This window comes from Enhydra lutris, unplaced genomic scaffold (genome assembly GCF_002288905.1).
Source record: "Enhydra lutris kenyoni isolate GAN:26980312 unplaced genomic scaffold, ASM228890v2 scaffoldscaffold111, whole genome shotgun sequence".
Classification (NCBI taxonomy): Eukaryota; Metazoa; Chordata; class Mammalia; order Carnivora; family Mustelidae; genus Enhydra; species Enhydra lutris.
In genome coordinates this window covers 65082-85517 of record NW_019154195.1, presented here as the reverse complement: position 1 = coordinate 85517, position 20436 = coordinate 65082, and the positions used below count along the sequence as shown (strand labels likewise).

The 20436-nt window shown below is 57.1% G+C and overlaps 2 protein-coding genes across 6 annotated transcripts; one reads left to right on the top strand and one right to left on the bottom strand.

The window, feature by feature from the left end:
- Positions 1–42: 42 nt before the first annotated feature.
- LOC111139559 (membrane bound O-acyltransferase domain containing 7) lies at positions 43–11126 on the bottom strand. Of its 3 annotated transcripts, none has more exons than XM_022491871.1 (8): positions 10912–11126; positions 10146–10224; positions 9922–10051; positions 9252–9378; positions 7928–8087; positions 5294–5654; positions 3291–3467; positions 43–1073 (listed from the first exon to the last, which is right to left on the bottom strand). In XM_022491871.1, exons 2-8 carry the CDS (start codon positions 10219–10221, stop codon positions 686–688), a joined length of 1419 nt encoding a protein of 472 aa, XP_022347579.1. In that variant the 5' UTR covers positions 10222–10224; positions 10912–11126; the 3' UTR covers positions 43–685. The 3 variants fall into 3 exon arrangements, with proteins under 3 accessions (XP_022347579.1, XP_022347580.1, XP_022347581.1); XM_022491872.1 differs by having other exon boundaries at positions 10970–11126; XM_022491873.1 differs by lacking the exon at positions 43–1073 and having other exon boundaries at positions 3287–3467.
- Positions 11127–11674: 548 nt separating this feature from the next.
- LOC111139561 (tRNA splicing endonuclease subunit 34) lies at positions 11675–17820 on the top strand. 3 transcript variants are annotated; one of them, XM_022491877.1, is made up of 6 exons: positions 11765–11843; positions 12460–12706; positions 12936–13179; positions 13330–13587; positions 16359–16502; positions 16818–17820. In XM_022491877.1, the coding sequence occupies exons 2-6, from the start codon at positions 12464–12466 to the stop codon at positions 16967–16969; spliced, it is 1041 nt and encodes a 346-aa protein (XP_022347585.1). In that variant the 5' UTR covers positions 11765–11843; positions 12460–12463; the 3' UTR covers positions 16970–17820. The 3 variants fall into 3 exon arrangements, with proteins under 3 accessions (XP_022347583.1, XP_022347584.1, XP_022347585.1); XM_022491875.1 differs by having other exon boundaries at positions 11675–11847; positions 16359–16858; XM_022491876.1 differs by having other exon boundaries at positions 11717–11843; positions 16359–16858.
- Positions 17821–20436: the final 2616 nt, after the last annotated feature.

Genomic DNA, 20436 nt, shown 5'->3' with positions numbered 1-20436 from the left:
GGGGAGCCCCGCACCTATGACCACCCCCAGACACACATACGGTCTTTGTGAGACATTTTATTGGGGGGAGGTTCACACATTCCGACCTTATTCTAGGCCAGAGAATGACAAGAGGGTGACAGGAGTGCTGGGACCCTGAGGTGGCTCAGATGGAAGCTGCAAGAACCATGTCCAAAGGCCGGCTCCTCGGTGCCTCAGTTTCCCCGTTATGAAATGAGAGGGTAATGTTCCCTTCCGGACCTGAAACACTGTTCCGTGAACGTGGGGCAAAAGCCTGGGGGGAGAGGGTGGCTCTCCCAGAAGCTGCCCTGCAGCCGGCGCCCGGGAAAGGGGAATCCGTCAGGGAAACCCCGTGGCCCCGGGGGTCCCTGCTGGGGGCGCTGCGGGGAGGGCAGCGCGCTCTGGACAAGGGGAGATTCTCCTCTGGACAACACCTTGACTTTCCAGGAGGGATGACAGCTTCCTGAGCCCTCAGGGGAGACGGCAGGGGAGCAGGGGGAGCCCCCCGCCCTGCTGCATCGTAGGCGGGGGGCCCAAGCTGAGGAACAGGAATCCTCTCCAGGCCCCCAGCCAAATTCAGCGCTTTCTGGGAAAGGAGACAGCAGCCTGGTTCACGGAATTCCCAGCCAAAAGCTTGGTGGCCGGACTGACGCGCAAAGGGAGTGCGGTGGCGGCTGACTCCTGCCTACTCCTCCCGGAGCTTTTCCGGGGCAAGGCTGCCGGCCGGGGGCACCGTCTTCCTCCGGCTGGGGCCGCCCCCGCCCAGAGCCAGCCCCAGCCCCAGCGCGACCGCGGCCAGGACGTGCACACAGAAGTAGATGGAGGCCCAGTACCGGAGGGTGTCTCCCAGGGACAGCAGCACAAAGCCCATGCACATGTAGTCGTAGGCGCGCATCTTCAGGAACCAGTGCACCCAGTCCCAGGCCTTCTGGCCCCCGGGGCTCAGCCGCCCCCGCAGGGCTGACTCCAGCCTGCCCTCGGCAGCCAGGCACAGCGGGATGGTCAGGAAGCTTAGGTAGTAGCCAGGGTGGAGGCCGTGCCAGTAGGCGCTCAGCAGCATGGTCCAGGCGCTCCTGGGGGAGAGGTTGCGACTCAGGACCTGGGAGCCCAGCCCCAGCCCCTCCTCCCTCAGACCCAGGAGTCCAGACCCCAGCCCCCTCCTCCCTCAGACCCAGGAGTCACTACTCTCTGGAGCTTCAGGAACCCAGTTAATCCTCTCAGCACATCTTTCCTTAAGACCCATGAACCTGAGCCCCCAGCCACTTCCTTTTGGGGATCAGTGTAATTTCCGATTCAGGAAGACTCAGAAATCTCCAACCACGTTCCCCTCTTTTTATGGACCCAAACATGCTCTCCGTTGACGACCCACAAATTCAGGCTCTGGTCCCACTTCCACGGAAGACGGAGAAATGAGAGCAGGCTGTGCCACGGACTGTGATCTGGGCTGGGGAAGGGGGCTCTTCCTTGTCTGCGGGTCTATAAAAAGGGGAGCTTTCTTCCTGTTGTGCTGATTTCCCTAGTGGGTTCCTCGCAGTGTGTAGCGCAGCCTAGTTTATACTAATTCATGAACACAACTTTCTTTCTTTTCTACCTGTGGTGGAGAAAGAGCCCTATGGGTTGGGAGCATTTAGGTGAGGGTCCCCAACAAGGGGAAGCAGGGCAGTGGGTTGCACATGAATGGGCGCTGGGCACCTGAGCTCTGGGCTTCGGTCCTACTCGCCACCCCCCCCCCCAACTGTCTGGCCGCTCCTCTGTGCAGAGACGGCTCTCCAAAGAACAACGCTCCCCCCCACCCCTTCCCCCTTTCCGGTCTCCCTCCAATGGCTCCAGCTGGCTTTCACTTCCGCCCTCCAAACTGCTGCTCAAGGTTCTGGAGACTTCCTCCTCCCATCCTGCTCAACCCCCGCCTCCGTTGTACATCATCTGATACAAGAGATCCTCCCTCCGCTTCGCAACACTTGGTTCACTTGGCTCCCACTTTCATGACTGTCTTCCTAGCTCACTGGCTGTGACTTCGCCGGCTCCTCCTCATCCCTAGTCCATACCAGGATTTCTCCATCTCCACACTGTGGACATTTGGGGCCTGGATGGATGATTCTGTGCTATAGGCGGGCTGTCCTGTGCCTCCCAGGCTGGAGCAGCATCTCGGGCCTCTAACCCCTGGCTGCCAGAAGCCCTCCCAGCAGTGCTCCCCGAACTGCGGGATGACGGCTCCCAGCTGAAAACCTCTAATGCAAACACTGGGCATTGCCTCGATGCTCGGCCCCAGAGCTTTCGGTATCGCCACCACCTGAGGACACTGGAGTGACCGCTTCTTACCCCGACCTTCTCCTGCAGGTCTTCAGTGTCATCCACCTAATGCCCCATCCAGGAACCCTGGCTGAACGTGACCGTCACCCTGGGCTCGGTGACCCCAGACCCATTGGGCTCCCTCACCTGTCCCGCTCCTGCACCCACCTCCCGCCAGATCTCCTCACCCCTAGACTGGCCCTTCTGGGCCCTCAGTCCCTCACAGCCAGCACCTGGCGGGACGCTGCCTCCTCCTCCCCACACCCATCATAAGCCGGGCTCTGAGCGGAGCCTGGGGCGACGAGCAACCGCTTCCCGCGGAGACGGGTCAACCCCACCCCAGCAGCCTCATCTGCCGGCTCTGGGAAGACCGAGGGATGCCAGCAGGCTGGATCACCTCGCTGGGCCTCATGTCTTCCCAAGTCCTGTGTCCTCAGGCTGCGAATAGCACAATGGCCACACTCGGCTCCCACAGGAGAAATACAAGATGAGTGACGACAAAAAGCTAAGATGCGGTGACCACTCACCTAGCGGGCCCCACAGTGAGGACACGGCACACTTTACCGCGTTTCGCCCTCACCGTGAACTATGTAGCTGGTAACAGCATTCCCCCCATTCAAGAGTTGGAACAAACACAGGTCCGTTAACTCAGTAAGCTTTCTCTGGAGCTGGCGGGGCCAGGATTCCAGAGTCTGGCCAGAGTCCACAGGATTCAGTACGCTGCTTCTGTCAAAGGAGGCCACCTTTACAGAGGTGGAAACTGAGGCCCAGGGAGGGGGAGCGGTCCAGCCCCAGAGCAACGCGAAGCCACGGCAGGGCACCAGCCTCAAGAAACTACAACTCCCATGATCCTCAGGGGCGGAGGCCTGCAGGGACGCCGCGGGCAGCCCCACACGCTGCCGGAAGTTGTAGTTCCGTGTTTTCCCCGGGGGGGGGGGGTGTGTGGGTGTGGGTGTGTGTGTCCGTGTGTCCGTCCGTCCGTCCGTCCCTGCCAAGCTCACCTGAGGACGTAGGAGCGGGCGGGCGCGCTCTTGTAGATATACTGCGCCAGCCACCACTGCACCGTCATGTTCCAGTACCGCATGCCATCCCGCACCCGCACGCAGAAGTCCGTGCCGTAGCAGTCGATGTTGCGGATGGTCTCATAGTCGTACTCCAGCGAAGCCGCCTTCTCCGGACTGGGGGGGTGGAGGGTGAGGGTGGGGGACAGACATGCAGCTCAGCCAGGCCCCCTCCCGACGCTGGCTCCTGTCCCAGCCCCGGCCGCTCAGGAGGGGATCCTGGCCAGGGAAGAGCTCTGGCTGCCACGTGTGCTAGGGCAACAGGGGAGGGTAGCTCAGCGGGAGCCTTTTTGGGAGGGAGGACGGGTGGGGGCGGGAAGGGGGCACAGTTCACCGACAGCGGGGTCCTCCTCCTCTTGGTAAGGGGGCTGCAGCAGCAACAAAGGCCTGGAGGGGCTATAGTTGCTAAGCTACGGGTCCTTAGCAACCTGGCCCTTCACTGCTCTAGATGCTAGGGAAAGGCCATTCCTCAGCAGCCAAGCTCACTACATTCCCAGGGGCCTCCAGGTGTGGTCCCTTCTAAGTGGTCCAGATGCTGTGATTGCTAGGGAAGGAGCATCCCTAACAAGGAGAGGGTTTGTGGTTGCTAGGGAGATGTTCTAGACCCACGTGACACCTGGCCGGTCTCTGTTGCTAGGGAAAGGGCATTCCTTAGCAACAAGGCCTGGGATGTTTAGAAACGCTTCCAGAAAGGGCCTTTCGTGGCGATACTGTTGAAGTGTCATCTCCAGCAATACAGTGGTTCCTGAGTCCCTGGTGCCAACAACCCCAGCAGTAGTGAACACCCCACCCCCACTGGAACCGCTGGTGGCTTCTGATAATGGGATGGGAGCCATCTACTGAGAGCAGGGACCAGCATATTTAGAAGAGCCTTCAATTCCTGCTTGACTTTTTTCTGGGAGACACCCTCTCTAGTGACCAGAGGTCCACCCATGGTTACTAGGGCAGTGGCTGAAATTTGTGTGGGGGTGCTGCTTCCCCCCTAATGGAATGGCTGTCCATGACAACTAGGGGATGGCCCAACCCGAGCAAGGAGGAATTCATAATTTACATCAATGGGCTGCTCCCCGTAGCCCTAGCCCCAGGCAGAAGGCCACCCCTGGTTGCCAAGAACAGTGGGGCGGTCCATTCCCTGTTGCTGGGAGCACCATTTCCCTAGCAACGTAGGTGCAACACTTCCTTAGCAACAAGATGCCCCTAATTACTGGCAGTGGGGTGGGAGGAGGGTGTAACATTGTTAACCAGGTCAATTCATCATTACCACGGTATGTCCTGGGCAATGGTAGGAAAGCGACCTGCGGTGGTTAGGAGTATCACCCACCACCCCCGCTAGAGGGCAGCACGGTCAGGGATGTCATTTCCCTAGAAAGTGCAGGCTGCCAGGGCATCCCATGGTTGAGGGGAAGGGGAGCAGGGTTCTAGCAGCAAAGGGCAGTCTGGGGGGTGGGGGTGGGGGTAAGCCAGTCCTGGGGCAGGAAGGGACAGGCCACGGTTGCTAGGGAACCGCTTCCCTAGCAAAGAGGGGCAGGCCAGTTGCTAGGGAACCACTGCCCTAGCAACAAAGAGTGGGCCCAAAGATGGTATCCCAAGTAACCAGAACAACGGAGTTACTGGGGTGACACTTCCATGGCGACAGAGGGGAGGCACATGGTCGCTGAGAAGCCACCTTCCTTCTCCTGACAACATACAGCAGTCCACCATCCTGAGGGGACAAGCAGTAGCACAAGGGGCAGCGGGAGGTCCTGGGAGTGCTGCTCCTCAGGAGAGGGGCAGCTCCCTAGGCCAGGGGCAGGTGGGTTGTGATGTCCAGGGGTGACACTGCACTGACAACAGGTGGTGACCCCGCCCCCCTACTCCCCCGCTCTCCTCCCTGCTAGGGGCAGGGCCAGTTTGTGCTGATGGGGCCTGCCGGGTCTGGGGAGGCCTCCCTCCCGCTGCCTGACCTGCTGGGGGGTGGGCATTGGAGGGTGGGGCCGCCCCCGGCCCGGGCTTTGGCGGCCACGGGGTAGGCCCCGAAGCCAGCGGCAATGCAGCCGCACTCCGCGGCAATCCAGGCCACGTAGAAGCGCATGCGGAAGGCGAAGAACACGGGGACCATGTAGAAGAGGCGGGCAGGCAGCGGGCGGGCGTAGAAGGCATCCTCGCGCACGGCCTCCAGCGGGAAGAGGTGCGAGGACAGCAGGAAGAGCAGCCCGAAGAGCGGGGCCGGCCAGGCGCGGCGCAGGAGGGGCCGCAGGCTGGGCACGGACCCCGGGAAAGGCTGCTCCAGCCAGTCCAGGTACGTGCGGTAGCGGAAGAACGGGCCTGTGGCGAGAGGGAGGGAGGGGGCAGCTGGTCAGACGCTTGGGGTCTGGAGGCTGGGGGCCTGAGACTGGGGAGCTGGGGTGGGGCGGGGAGGAAGCAGAGTCTGGTGAAGGGGCCAGAGACTGCGAACTGGATGCGGGGGAGAAGCAGAGGCTTGTGGAGGGGGCAGCTGGTCAGAGACTCCTAGGGCTGGGAGGGAGCTGCAGCTCAGGGTCTGGAAGCCCAGAGGGTGGGGGATGGGTATGAAACCTGGAACGAGGAGAGGGAGACTGAAAGGGACAAGAAGCCAGTGAGTTGGGAGGCTCCTGATCTTGGGGGTCCTGAGTTCTAGCCCCACGTTGGGTGCTGGGTGTGGAGGTGACTTAAAAATACAATCTTAGGGGTCCCTGGGTGGCTCAGGTCGTGGTCCCAGGGTCCTGGGATTGAGCCCCGCAGCAGGCGCTCTGCTCGGCGGGGAGCCTGCTTCTCCCTCTCTCTGCCTGCCTCTCTGCTTACTTGTGATCTCTGTCTGTCAAATAAATAAATAAATAAAATCTTAAAAAAAAAAAAAATCTTAAGGGGCTCTGGGTGGCTCAGTCGTTGGGCGTCTGCCTTCAGCTCCGGGTCATGATCCCAGGGTCCTGGGATCGAGCTCCATATCGGGTTCCCTGCTAGGCGGGAAGCCTGCTTCTCCCTCTCCCACTCCCCCTGCTTGTGTTCCCTCTCTCACTGTCTCCCCGCCAAATAAATAAAATCTTAAAAAAAAAAATACAATCTTAAGTGTGGTGTGTATACATAAAGGAATATTACTCGGCCAATAAAAAAGAATGAAATCCAGCCGTTCACAATGACGTAGATGGAACTAGAGAGTACGACGCTCCGTGAGTAAGTCAGAGAAAGACAAACACTACGGGACGTCACTCATATGTGGACTTTAGCAAACAGAACAGAGGAACCCAGAGGAAGGGGAGAAAAAGAGAGGGAAGCAAGCCGTAAGAGACTCTTAATGATAGAGAACAAACTGAGGGCTGATGGGGGGACGTGGGCAGGGAATGGGCTGGATGGGGGATGGGCATTAAGGAGGGCATTTGTGAGGAGCACTGAATTCTCCAGAAACCAATACAACACTATATGTTAACAAGAATTTAAATAAAACTTGGAAGGAGAGAGAAATTAAAAATATAAAATAAAATCTTAAGAGAAAGAAAGAAACCAGAAAGGGAGAGCTCACGGGACTCAAGGAGAAAGAGGACAGCCAGATCGAGAGGAACAAAGACCTGGAGAAGGGATGCTATGGAGACAAGGCCCTCAGGAAGATGGGGATGGACAAGCCAGACCCCGAGGGTGGGGGTGGGAGGCAGCTGTGCATGAGGGAGGGGGTCGAGCAGTGCTTCTGGGGAAGAAGAGGCTGGTGGGGGAAGTCAGAGGCCTGCAGGGGCGAGGCGCCCGGCCTTACAGACACTGAGGACTGGGAGCTCTGTTCAAAGACCTAGGAAACCACCACAGGCTGCCAAGTGCTGGAATCCGGTTTCCCTTGCCCTCCTACCACCCCAAGCAGGGCAGGGACCACAGGGGGTCACTGATGGAGAGGGAACAGTTGTAGACCCGGCCAGGGGAGGGGGCAGTGGGATGGACAGAAGTGACAGCCTCCCAGGTCACACAAGGCCAGAGAGAGTAGGATCCCATTCATAAATGATCAGAATGGGCAAGTCTACAGAGACAGGAGGCTGACTGGTGGTGTCCACGGACTGGGGGCAGATGCAGGCTGGAAGGATGATGGCGGCAGGGCCCGCGGTCCCCTTGTGGGGTGACACAACTGTCCTACAATGACGTGGCAGTGGCAGCTGGACCCCCAACTCCAATGAGCGAGCGAATGGCATGTCGTTTCAGTGGGTGAACATGCCCATTACAGCTCAGTAGTCACAGCTGCCATTGAAAAGAGAACCTTCTGGAAGGTCAACACGAATGAAAAACATTCCGAGGCACAAGTGGGAGCATAACGGGAATAGTTGTTCCCCGGGTGGCATTAACAGCGCGGCTGTGTGGACCTTTTCGCTTCATCCCGTGTCCCCCCAAGAAGCTGGGAGCCATCACTGAGGCCGAGAACAGTCTGTGTCTGCTCTGGAGAACAGTGGGAGAGGCTGAGCTAGACCCACACCTCAACGCTCGCCCTCAGAGGAGCAGACACTGGAGCGGAGGCAGGGACACTGGACGGGCACCAAACCCGGGGAGGGGAGCGGAGACAGAGGGTGACGAGGGGCAGGGGATAGGCCTGGGGGCGCAGGCACACTCACCTGTCATGATTCCCACGTAGCAGTAGCTGTAGCTGAGCGTCTCCATCAGGGAGGGAACGTCGGGCAGGAGCCCCAGGCTGGGCCCCTTGCTGAAGCCGGAGGCCATTTCCTTCCTCTGGGCCAAGTGCAGGTCCTGCACTTCACTGGCCAGACTCACCAGCTGGGGGGAAGGGGCACGGGTGGGGGACAGTCAGACAGACCCCGGGACTTCCTCACCGCCCCGTACTGCAGCAGCAGAGGGATGCTGTGGCCAGCGTGCCCCTGGGAGCTGAGCGGGGAGCTGAGGTCCGTTCCTGCGGGCAGCGGGCTTCCGGAGTCCGGAGTGGCAGTGTAGCGGCTTCTCGCCAGCGGGTGTCCCCCACCGTCCCTCCTTGGCCTCTCCCCCTCTGTGCTCCCTTTTCTGGGTTTTTCTGCAGCCCATGCTTTGGTATCACCCATGCTCTCGGGATCTCCGAACTGTACCCCCAGACTGGGCTCCTCCCTCCAACCCCCAAACCCATCTCGGGGCCTCTGGCCATTGACAGTCCTAGGCCTCCGTGGTTCCTCAAACTTCACGCACCCAGAAGGGAACACGGGGTCACTCCCCAGAGCAGGTCCTTTTCTGGCCTGTCTCCTCGGCAACCGCACCAGCAGCCAATTAACTGCTCGGGCCAGAAACCTTCCTTCCTCTCCAAATCTAACCCCGGTCTCGGAGTCTGTCGCTTTTGGGTTGCTCCCCACCCCCACCCCCACCCCTGGGGCTGAATGCGTGTGGCCTGCCCGCCCCCCCACACCGGCCTGCTCCCTTCCACAAGCTGCTCCGACATCCGAAAGGCTCTCCCTCCAACTCTTGGCTAACCGACTCCTGCCTGTCCTCGCCTTCCCGTGGAGAAGGCAGGACGCGGGCGAGACCTGGTTCGCGAGCCCAGCACGTGGCAGCTCCTGACTTTTCAGTCTCCGGTGGGACCGGGGGGTTCCGCTTAGGTAAGTGCCTTCTCTCCCAAGCTGTTTCTCCTACTTCGCTAAATGGCTCGCTACCAACATGCAGTCCTCGAGAGCACGAGCACGTCGGGGAAGCACTCAGCCTCCGGGAAGCACACAGACGGCTATGCTAGGAGGGTGGGGGGCAGGGGGCGGGAATGTGCTTCTCTACCCCAGAGCATAGCTGGGAGGTGAGGGCCTGCCCCAGAGCACAAGAGAGGTGAAGTCCCACCCCTGGGGTGTGTGGGAGATGAAAGCCCGCCTCCCTTGCTCCCCTCCCTTGCTCCCCGGGGAGTGGGCGGGAGGGGGAGGTGAGGATGGGGAGATCCCCACGCACAAAGGGAGGGCTGGAGGGGAGTCTGACCTTCAGGGTGAGCAGCAGCTGGACGGCATTGGTGAAGGGCGTGGGAGTGGGCAGGCCCAGCAGGCTGAGAGCGCGGAAGAACAGGAGGTAGGAGAAGGTCCAGGCGAGGGCGAGGGCGTGGCAGGAGCTGAGGCAAAGGCAGAAGGCCGGCCGTGCTGGGTACAGAGCCCTCGCCTAGGCCTCCGCCAGATTCCAGCTACAGATCCTCCCCCACCTCCCACAGAAAATGGGGGAGGGACCGTGGAAGAAAGGGCACAGCCACACAGAAACGCACCATGACAGAGAAGAGAATGAGGAGGGCTCAAGAGAGGCTTTCGGGTGAAAACCCTCCAGTCCTCCATTTTTTCTGCGGGAGACAAGAAAAAGGAGGGAGAGAGACATGATAGAAACGCGAATGGTAGCAGGGCCTGCACAAGTCCTCCTTTCTCCTGAATACATGAACTGGATCTCAGGGACCAGGTGAGACACACAGGGACGAGACCCAGAAGAGGCAGGAGAGGAAGAAAAACAGACGCACCCACACAGAGAATTCAGAGATAAACAAGAGACACCCAGAGACAAAGGCAGAAAGGGAGACAAACCCAAAGAGGATAACAGGTTGCTTCCTCCTCCCCCCCCGCCCCCCCCCCCCGTTTCCCCCCTCCCCAAACCCTCCCCACCGAATCCTCACCAGGGCTGGGCCTGAATGAGGGCCCAGGTCCCAAGGATGGTGACCAGAGAATGCAAAGTGTGGGGGCCACAGGTGAACAAGGTGAGCCCCAGGCCCACAGCTGCTGCCCCCCATCTCTTCAGCCCGGGTCCTGCAGAGAGAAGGGACAGCATAAGCCTGGAACCTTCCAGGGAGTCCCCTGCCTGCCCCCCCCCATCTTCCACTAGGGAGGGAACTTGACTCACCAGCTTTCTTAAAGAGGAAGCCGATAGGGATGGAGATAAGAAGAACCACTAGATAAGTCCACTCTTCAGGCGACATGGTCTGGGGGAGGGGCAGAGATTCACGGTGAGAACCCAGGAGTCCGGGCCTTCACCCCTCCCCCTCGGAGGATTCAGGAATTCACTCTCCCTAGTCCCCAGCTGTCGAGGATCATGGAGTCCCACCCTAGCTCCTCTCCTCTGCGAAGAGGGGAATCCGGACCTCCAGAACCTTCCTCCCTTGAAGATAAAGAAATCCACCCCCAGCCCCGCTTTTCTGAGAACCCAAGCCACCAGTTGTCTTCTCCTGGAATCCAGACCTCTCAGCCCCTCTGCGATCGGAGAAATCAAAGCTACTCCCCCCTCACTGAAGACCCAAAGATTCAGACATCGCCTTCTGAGAACCCAGCAACAACCCTTGTCCCGGGCCCTTCCCGCGGAGAGCCCAAGATTCCAGAGCTCCCAGTCTCCTCCTCCTCCGAGGATCCAGGGACCCGGCGGGCCTCCCTCTGCGGGAACCCAGGCTCCGGCCTCCACCTGCTCCGGAGCTGCAGACGCTTCTCCCACCCAAAGCCCGGAGGTCGCCCCCTCCAGCTCCTCCCCAGCTCCCCCCCAGCTCAGGTCAGACCTCCCCGGCAGAGCCACAGGCGGTTACGCCACTCCCCGCTCGGCCGCGCTCTCGGTGCCACGCCCGCCCCGGTCGGCCCGCGGGTCCGCAGCCACCCCCCAACCCGGCCCCGCCCCGGCCCACCTGGGCCCGGCTCCGCGCCGCTCGCCGGGCGGGAGGCGGCCGAGCAGTCCCGGCTCACCGGCGCCCCGGCTCCGGCCACGCCTCCCCAGTCCAGCGCGCGCCGCTCCGTCGCGGTCCCGCCCGGGCCGGGTGCGCGGCTCCGTCAGGCTGCGGGCCAGGTAGGGAAGCGGCGGGCTCCGAGCGCCGGAGAGGACCACTCCGCCGCAGCACCTGGACCGCACGGCAACCGAGCCAGGAGCACGTAAAGAGGCGGAGCCTCGGGCTTGCCAGAAGGAGGGGCCCGAAGCTTCGGGAGGAGGCGGGGCTTCCGCTTCGGGTTCCTTTGGCCACAATCGGCGGCAGTTTGGAGGCGGGGCCACGAGTTTCGGTCCCTGTTCGGATGTAGGCGGGGCCAAGAGCTTCGGCCGGAAGTGGGCGGAGTCACAGGCCCTGTTTGACTCAGATTAAGAGATAGGCGGAGTCCCGGGTAGAGGGTAAGAAGGAGGCGGGGCCACAGGCTTAAGCAACACGAAGGGAGGCGGTGATCTGGATCGTTCCAAGGGGGCGGGGTTAACAGCAGTCCAGCCTGAGGGGGCGGGACCCCAGCTGACGTGTACGCTACTAGGGCGGGACCAAGGTATTTAGCCTCACTTTTTCTAGAGGCGGAGCCCAAGCGGCTGGGGGAGGTTCGCTTCGCGAGGGCGGGACCAAGGTGTGCCACTCCACGGGAAGGCGGGGCTACGGCGCCACTGGGGGCGGATCCCAGACTTCCCGCTTCGCTGAGGTGGCGGCGTGACGAAATTGACGCAGGGGGTCGGGATGGGGAGGGGTGGAGGAAGCGGCGCGTGGCGCGCTACGTAGGGGGTGGCTCCGCCGGGAGTGAGAGCTGGTGTTTACGAGGTGACTGGTTCTGTCGGAGGACGGTGCGGCATTCTGAGGAGAACGCTCGCGAAGTGGGTGAGCCCGCCCGAGCGGGGAACGGACAGCGGGTGTTCAGTGGGAGGAGCCTCCGGCTGTGGGGTTCGCTCAGTGGGGCGGGTACTCCCCTACCGGGAGCGCTGGCGGCCGGAGGAGGCGGGGCCTGGCTGCGCGGTTGACGGGAGCCGAGGGCGCCCGAACCCCGAGCCATCGGCCTTCGGGAGGGGGCGGGGCTGTGAGTTCGGCCGAGCCGAGAGGTCCGGGCGGGGGCGGGGCTTCCACGGTGGGCGTCTCACTCCGCGTGAGGAGGTTCTGAGGCCACGCCGCGGTGGTTTGGTAAGGGGAGGGGCCCAGTCCCGAGACACTCGAGGGGGCGTGGCCCCGCACTAAGGGAGCCTTCTCTCCGAGCGGAGAAGGCGTGAAGGCCGGAACACTGACCTCAGGGTCCGGGGGGCCCAGCGGCGCCCTAGCGACTCGGCGCCCAGGGGGAGGGGCCCGGCCTGGAGAATCGGCAGGTGGCGAACGTGGCCCGGGCGAGGCTCCACCCTCCAGGCTTAGGGGCGGGGCCTCGCTGAGACCCTCCACCCCCACCCCACCCCAGGCGGTGGGAGCGCTGTGTCGGTGACCGCTGTGCTCCCCTGGCTTCCGCAGGAGGATGCTGGTGGTGGAGGTCGCGAACGGCCGCTCCCTGGTATGGGGGGCCGAGGCGGTGCAGGCACTGCGGGAGCGTCTGGGAGTGGGGGGCCGCACGGTGGGCGCCCTGCCCCGCGGGCCCCGCCAGAACTCGCGCCTGGGCCTCCCGCTGCTGCTGATGCCCGAAGAGGCGCGGCTTCTGGCGGAGATCGGCGCCGTGACCCTGGTCAGCGCCCCGCGCCCGGATCCGCGCCAACACAGCCTGGTAAGGCGCGGGCCAGGGACGCGAACGCCCTGGACCTGCGGAAGTAGACTCGGGGTCCCTGCGGTGGGAGGGCTTCTGGGCGCCCTGGATTCTGGAATAGTGTGTATGCAGGACACTAGGATCCCCGGGTTCGGGCTTTGGGGTTGGGAGGAGTCAGGGAGTCGGGGTTCCTGGCTTCCTAAGGCGGGGCAGACTTGGATCCTGGCATTCCCGCCGGCTTACTTCTCAGGCTCTGGCATCCTTCAAACGCCAGCAAGAGCAGGGCTTCCAGGAGCAAAGCGCCCTGGCAGCTGAGGCCCGCGAGATTCGTCGTCAGGAGCTCCTAGAGAAGATTGCGGAGGGCCAGGCTGCGAAGAAGCAGAAGCTGGAACAGGAGTCAGGGGTCAGCGAGAGCCAGGGGGCCGGTGCGAACCCGGCTGCCGCGGAGAGTGAGGCCAGCGCTAGCCAGGCTCCTGCGGAGCCCGAGGAAGCAGGTGAGGGTGGGAGTGGAGTCCAGGGGCCAGCGGAAGGAGGTGGGAGATCTTTGGGGAATCTTGGGCGGGAAGCTCGGATCTGGGTCCCTCTGGGGGATGGGAAAGCCTGTCCTTGCGTTCACCGCTCTCTCCTGCATTCACCGCCCCCAGGTTCCTCTTCTCCCCAGCCAGGGCCTTCAGATGAGGTGGCCCCTTTGCCCAGGTCCGCCCTGCTGGTCCAGCTGGCCACTGCTAGGCCTCGGCCCATCAAGGCGAGGCCCCTGGATTGGCGTGTCCAGTCCAAAGACTGGCCTCATGCTGGCCGTCCTGCCCATGAGCTCCGCTACAGCATCTACAGAGACCTGTGGGAGCGAGGCTTCTTCCTCAGTGCTGCTGGCAAGTTCGGGGGTGACTTCCTGGTCTATCCTGGTGAGTTTTGTTGGGACCTCCTATTGCTGCCCCTTTTTTGACAAGCCCCCGACCCTCTGCATTTTTCTTTTTTGTCTTTTCTCAGCCTCTGAAACCCATAGAAGGACAGGAACACTTGGGAACCCAAGCCCATGTGGAGGGCGATTTAGCAAATCTGATTAAGCACTTTCTTTGATCCAGAGGTTTCACTTAGAGACACCTAGCTATGTGCACAGAACATACAGGAAATCGTCGTTGCGGGATTCTTTACAGTAGTGAAATATTAGTGAGCAGCCAGAGTGATTGTTAATAGGTTAGTGGTTACTTATTGGTGTTAGTTGTCAAAGATTAATGTAGGTCCACGTACATTTATGAAAAAATGACCAAAGGGGGAAGGAAAAAAAGAAAGAACCACGTGTCGAAAACAGGTATGGCAAAAAGTGAATTGTGTTTTATGTTGTCATGGAGTTATATACACATTATTTAAATAGCCTTAAAAATCATGGCTTGCGGGGCCCCTGGCGGGCTCAGTTGGGGGAGTATGCTACTCTTGATCTCAGGGTTGTAGGTTCAAGCCTCACGCTGGGTGTAGAGATTACTTAAAACTATATGGCTCGAGTGAAAGAACATGAGAAGAACTTAAAATGGATAACTGACTAGAAAGCAAGTAGCAAATGGAAAAAGGCCTGAAAGGACGTACTTCAGCCCAAGTACAGCGGTTACCTCTGGGAGGGAATTTGCATCAGGTGTAGGTAAAGGAGATTTTCAGTGTACCAGGTAATTTTTGAATTTGTAGTATGAGTGCCTTTACTGTCTAACTAAAAGGCTAAAAAAGTAAGTCTACAGGAAATCGCCTTTTTTGTTCCTCCTGAGAACACAGGCAGATAGAAGCACCAGGTAAGTAGTCAGATCTTAGCTGTTGGCTGGAGACTGAAGGATGAGCTACAAGCCTTCGTGTCTTCTCAGACCAAGCACTCAACTGAGGGACTGACTCAGGAGCTGAGAGCAGTTCACCGCCCCATGCTCTGCAGATGACCACATGGTCATACCTTGCTACTGTTTTTCTGTATGTGAAAGACTATTTTGGTTTTGAAAATGGATGTTGGACTCACGAAACATATGGATACTAATATCTAGTTCTTTTCTAAGCTTTCAGGTCAATTTACAAATCTTTTTTTCCAATCTAGCAGATTTTAAGGGGACTGTTAGTCCGCGTTTGATCCCACTCGTGAAAGGAGTTACATAATTTTCAATGTTATAAGCTGCATTTAAAATTTTTTTTTGAAGATTTTGTTTGTTTATTAGATAGAGAGCACAAGCAGGGGGAGTGGCAGGCAGAGGGAAAGGGAGAAGCAGGCTCCCCACTGAGCAGGGAGCCCAATATGGGACTCGATCCCAGGACCCTGAGCTCATGACCTGAGCCAAAAGCAGACGCTTAGCGGACTGAGCCACCCAGACACCCTTGCATTTTAAATTTTAATATGTTTATTTTCCTTTTTAAGTTGTAGGGTGTCCTCATTATGGAACTTGTCAAAAACTCAGATCTAATAAGTTGTAAATGGGGTGAGTTTTAAGTTTATGTGTTCTAATTCTGTCAGTAGGCTTACTAAAACATTCCAATTAAAACAAGGTTAAATCCACCAGTAACTCAATCACACATCTGAAACTGAACTGCACGGCTGACCTGTTAGTTCTAATGGGTCAATATTTCTAAAACAATACATACTCAGTAAATGTGATGTACGTAGGATCCTTGCCCCCCGAAGATGAAAATATTCAAGGACTGAGGCTCTCGCCTGTCTCCAACAGTAAAGGTGTCCGAACTTAAAAGGCACTAAACCTCCTGGAACAGTTCCGGGAACTTCTCACGTATTCTGATGCTTCCTCCTGAGCGGGCAGAGCTGTCCCAGCGACGCCCGGCTCCTAGCTCCTGGCTGGACACCCAGCGGACGGTCCTCTCAGATGGGATGCCTCACCGCCCTTCCTTTGTCGATGTTCACTCCTGGCACTTACCAACCTCTGACTGGGGCCTGACTCCGGCTCCTGCTCTGCTTGGACGGATTTACCTAATCGGGGGCAGACCGCCACCCAGGTTTTAAAGGGAAAGCTACTGGGAGGCAGCCCCGGCCGTTTGTTCCATATGGCCTGTGGCTCAGGCGGAGCCAGTGGCAGAGGCGAGCCCTTGTAATGTGGCCGACAAACCTGCAAGTATTTACTGTTGGGCCCTTGTGTGGAACATCTTCATCGCTCATCTGTTCATTACTCCATCGCATTGTGAATTCTTCCTGTGGTCGGTTAGAGTCACTTCTCCTTGGACCTGACATCCTGTGCACTCCTCGTGGCTTTGAGGGACTTCGTGGTCCTGGTGCTTATGTCACGACAATGATCTATTCAGTTAACTGTTTTGTCTCGTTTTTTTAAATGCGATCATGCTGTATGCGTATGACGGCTTGCCCCGAGTGTATCCTGCACCTCCCCACCCGGATACATTCTTGTCATTTTAACAGCTGGTCTTGTGGTGAGACCATGAACTTAGCAAGTCCGTGGTTTGGTTGTCTCCCTTTCTTAGCGGTTGTAAATGGTAACAGGGTGAACATCTTCATAGGTATATCTTAGTACTGTTATCCTTATAGGTAAAAAATTCCAAGAGGTGGAATTGCTGGGTCCGAGAATAGCTATTTTGAAATATTCATAGTGATTACTAAGCTGATTCCTGTCTCCTACCTGTGCACGTTCCAGTGTCTTCCAGCGCTCTGCCACTGGGACCTTCTGTGTGTCTGTCTTTCACCCAGGTGACCCACTTCGTTTCCATGCCCACTACATTGCTCAGTGCTGGGCTCCGGGGGACCCCATTCCACTGCAGGACCTGGTTTCTGCTGGCCGCCTGGGAACCAGCGTCAGAAAGACGCTGCTGCTCTGTTCTCCTCAGCCTGATGGTAAGGTGGTCTACACGTCCCTGCAGTGGGCCAGCCTGCAGTGAGTGACTCCAGAGACCCGTGGGGATGTGGCTGCGTCTGTGGACAGAGCCTTTCCAGATGGTCCCAAGCTCATCTCTGCATAGGGGAGGCTGCGAACCCTCCTGCCTCTCTCTACAGTTAGGTTTTGACTCCGGATCTAGAAACACTACATCCTTCTTATTTCCCTCCCTGTTTCAAAGCACTTACTGGTTGTGACGTTTTGTAGTTCCTGTTGCCACAGTGTGAGCTTCTTGAGGGTAAAGACGGGGTTTGTTTCATCTCTGGTTTCTACAGGGCTTAGGTCTCAAGAGGGCTCAGTAAACGTGTTGAATAAATGTGGAGTCTGTGATTTGAATCCGGGTGACAGTCCTGGGAAGTGTGGGTGTTTGCATTTGCTTATATGGATGAGGGAAAGGCCCGGAGGAGGTCACGCCTCTAGGAGGTAGCCCGCTGGGCTGGGAGTTAAAACCTGGTCTTTCTGAGTCCAAGGTCTGCACTCTCCCCCCCACACTAAACTTTCTTTTGAGAAGATCTTCACGAAGCGTTTCAGGTGCACACAAAGGCATAAATCAAAGTAACACGTGAAGAGAAGAAGGACATGAGTGTTGCACTTTCCGGACAGGTTTGGGTTGGGGAGGGGAAGGTCAGGAAGGACTCGTGGGGCTGGTGGAATGCGGGTGGGGTTCTTTTTCTTGGCCTGGGTGGTGTTTATTCAGGTGTGTAGAATTCTATTTTATACCATACATTTATGATCCGGGTCTTTTTTTCTACATATATTCTATTAAAAGCTGAAACACGTATGAATAAAGTACACATTGTGAGATGGTTCCTATAGCTGCCTTTCTGCTTAAGAAACTACTTGAACGTTATCAGCACCCACTTCCAGTATTTACGTGTCTATTTTTAAAATGTGTACTTTCGTCCCATGGATTTCGTTACTGAAACACTGTCACATGGTCATGATTCTGGGGCTGAAAGCATCTCTCTCTAGTTTCCCAATTTCTGTGGCACCTGTTCCTTCTTTCTTTCCTACCCTTTTCAGTAAACAGATTTGTTCGAACCTCAATTTCCTGTAAGCTTAGATTAATTTAAAACAGGACACCAACCCCTGCCCAGTTAACACTGTTCTTTGGGCCTCTTTGGTAACTGGCTTGTAAATATGTTGCCCAGGCTCTCTCTTCTTTGCAACAGAGTTCTTAACTGACTCAGTACTCAGTATCTCTGTCTTGAGTCTTCCCTTAAAAAATTCCTCATTACAAAACTTGTGGATGGGGGGTTCCTGGGTGGCTCAGTCGGTTAAGTGTCTGCCTTTGGCTCAGGTCATGGTCTTGGAGTCCTGGGATGAAGCCCCACATCGGGCTCCCTGCTCAGCAGAGAGTAGGCGTCTCCTTCTCACTCTCCCTCTATGCTCTCTCTCAAAAAATAAAATCTTTAAAAAGAAAAGAAAACAAAAAAAAGTTGTGGGTGCCTGGCGGGCTCAGTCAGTGGAGCATGTGACTCTTGATCTCAGGGTCATAAGTTTGAATCCCATGTTGGGCCTAGAGCTTACTTTAAAAAACAAAAAACAAAAAACTCAAAAGGACATCCACACGCACACAAAAAAAGGGCACCTGGGTGGCTCAGTTGGTTAAGCATCTGCCTTCAGCTCAGGTCATGATCCCAGGGTCCTGGGATTGAGCCCAGCATCGGAGCAGGGATCCTGCTTCTCCCTCTCCCTTCGCCCCTCCCCCTGCTCATGAGCTCTCACCCTCTCTGTCCTTCTTAAATAAATAAAATCTTTATTAAAAAAAATACAGACACAGACTTTACACTCTTTACAAAAATTAACTCGGGGCGCCTGGGTGGCTCAGTGGGTTAAGCCGCTGCCTTCGGTTCAGGTCATGATCTCAGAGTCCTGGGATCGAGCCCCGCATCGGGCTCTCTGCTCTCTAGGGGAGACTGCTTCCTCCTCTCTCTCTGCCTGCCTCTCTGCCTGCTTGTGATCTCTCTGTCAAATAAATAAATAAAATCTTTAAAAAAAAAATGAACTCAAAATGCATCATAGGTCTCAGTATAAAATGCAGGGCTAGTCAACTCATGGGGGATAACAGAAAACCTAGCAGACCATGGGTGTGGCGGCGACACTTCAAACACACCACCAAAGGTGGGGCCGATGAGGGAATTGATAAACTGGACTTCATTAAAATGAAACACAGAACATATTGCAAAAGACAGAACTGATAAAGGACCGCTGTCCAAAAAATATATATCATTCTTAAAACTCAACAACAGGAAACAGCCCGACCAGGGGCGCTTGAATGGCTCAGCTGGTTAAGCACCCAACTTTTTAATTTTTTTTTTTTTTTTGTAAGTAGGCTCCATGCATGGAGCCTAATACAGGGCTGAACTCACAACCCTGAGATCAAGACCTGAGCTGAGATCAAGAGTGAGAAGCCCAACTGTCTCAGCCACCCAGGCGCCCCCTAAGCATCTGATTCCTGATCTCAGCTCACCTCTTGATCTCAAGGTCATGAGTTCAAGCCCCACGTTGGGCTCCATGCTCAGCATGGAGCCTACTTAAGAACAAAACAAGAACCTAACCCCCCAGCCCCCAGAATAGGCCTAAAACCTTAACAGACACCTCACGGAAGGAGTTCTACTGACGGCACGTGAGCGCATGAAAAGTTGCTCCATATCCTGTGCCATCTGAGACATGCAAAGGGAAGCAACGATGAGATACAACTATATGCCTATCAGAGTGGCCAAAATCCAGAACGCTGACACCACCAAATGCTGGGGAGCTGTGGAGCAACAGGGGCCCTCGTTCTTTGCTGGTGGGAACACAGAATGATACAGCTACTTAGGAAGACAGTCTGGAGATTTTTTTTTATAGTTTTGTCCAATTTATTTATTTTTTTAAAGATTTTATTTATTTATTTGACAGAGATCACAAGCAGGCAGAGAGGCAGGCAGAGAGAGGAGGAAGCAGGCTCCCCGCCTAGCTGAGAGCCCGATGCGGGGCTTGATCCCAGGATCCTGGGATCATGACCCGAGCTGAAGGCAGAGGCTTTAACCCACTGAGCCACCCAGGCGCCCCAGTCTGGAGATTTCTTATAAAACAGAATATACTCTCAGCTGTGCAGTTGGTGCGACTGTCTCCAGCAAGGATGTTCCTTGGTATTGATCTAAAGGAACTGAATATGTGGGACCCCACAAAACCCTGCGCATGGATGTTTACAACAGCACCGCTCATCATGGCCAGAACCTGCGCACAACCAAGATGTCCGTCGTAGATGGTGGACTAAGCCAGCTGGCCCGTCCAGACAACGGGCTGTCCTTCAGTGCTGAAGAGCCGGAATATCAAGCCACGAGAAGACATGGAGGAACCTCAAATGGACATTACGACGCGAAAGCAGACCATCTGAAAAGGCTGCATGCTGTATGATTCCAACTGTAGGACGTTCTAGAAAAGGCACAACTGGAGACAGTAAAACGATGAATGATTGCTGGAGGTTCGGGGGGTGGGACGAACAGGAGGGGCACAGATTTGGAGGCCAGTGAAGCGACTCTGTGTGAGACCATAGTGGTGGATACGGGCCGCTGGACAACTGTCCGAACCCACAGCGTGCACAACACCACGAGGGGCTGCTACGCAAGCTGTGCACTCTGCTGATGACCACTGATGGAGGCTCATCAGCGGTGACAAATGCGGCCTCTGGTGGGGGATGTCGATAGTGGGGAGACCGGGCATGAGTGGGGTTTGGGTGCAAGGGAAATCTCTGTGTCTTCCTCTCAATTTTGCCATGAATCTAAATTTGTCTAAAAAACCCCTATGGGGGCGCCTGCATGGCTCAGTGGGTTAAAGACTCTGCCTTCGGCTCAGGTCATAATCTCGGGGTCCTGGGATTGAGCCCCGCATCGGGCTCTCTGCTCA

Bases quoted from the DNA above. Each gene is read 5' to 3' on its own strand.
- LOC111139559 (XM_022491871.1), bottom strand. From the start codon at position 10,221: ATGTCGCCTGAAGAGTGGACTTATCTAGTGGTTCTTCTTATCTCCATC. The intron at 9,379-9,921 runs GTGAGGATTCGG...CCTTTGCCTCAG, and splicing joins CTCATTCAGGCCCAGCCCTG to CTCCTGCCACGCCCTCGCCC. The intron at 1,074-3,290 runs GTGAGCTTGGCA...CCTCTCCCCCAG, and splicing joins GCCCGCTCCTACGTCCTCAG to GAGCGCCTGGACCATGCTGC.
- LOC111139561 (XM_022491877.1), top strand. From the start codon at position 12,464: ATGCTGGTGGTGGAGGTCGCGAACGGCCGCTCCCTGGTATGGGGGGCC. The intron at 12,707-12,935 runs GTAAGGCGCGGG...CTTACTTCTCAG, and splicing joins ATCCGCGCCAACACAGCCTG to GCTCTGGCATCCTTCAAACG. The intron at 13,588-16,358 runs GTGAGTTTTGTT...TCTTTCACCCAG, and splicing joins TGACTTCCTGGTCTATCCTG to GTGACCCACTTCGTTTCCAT.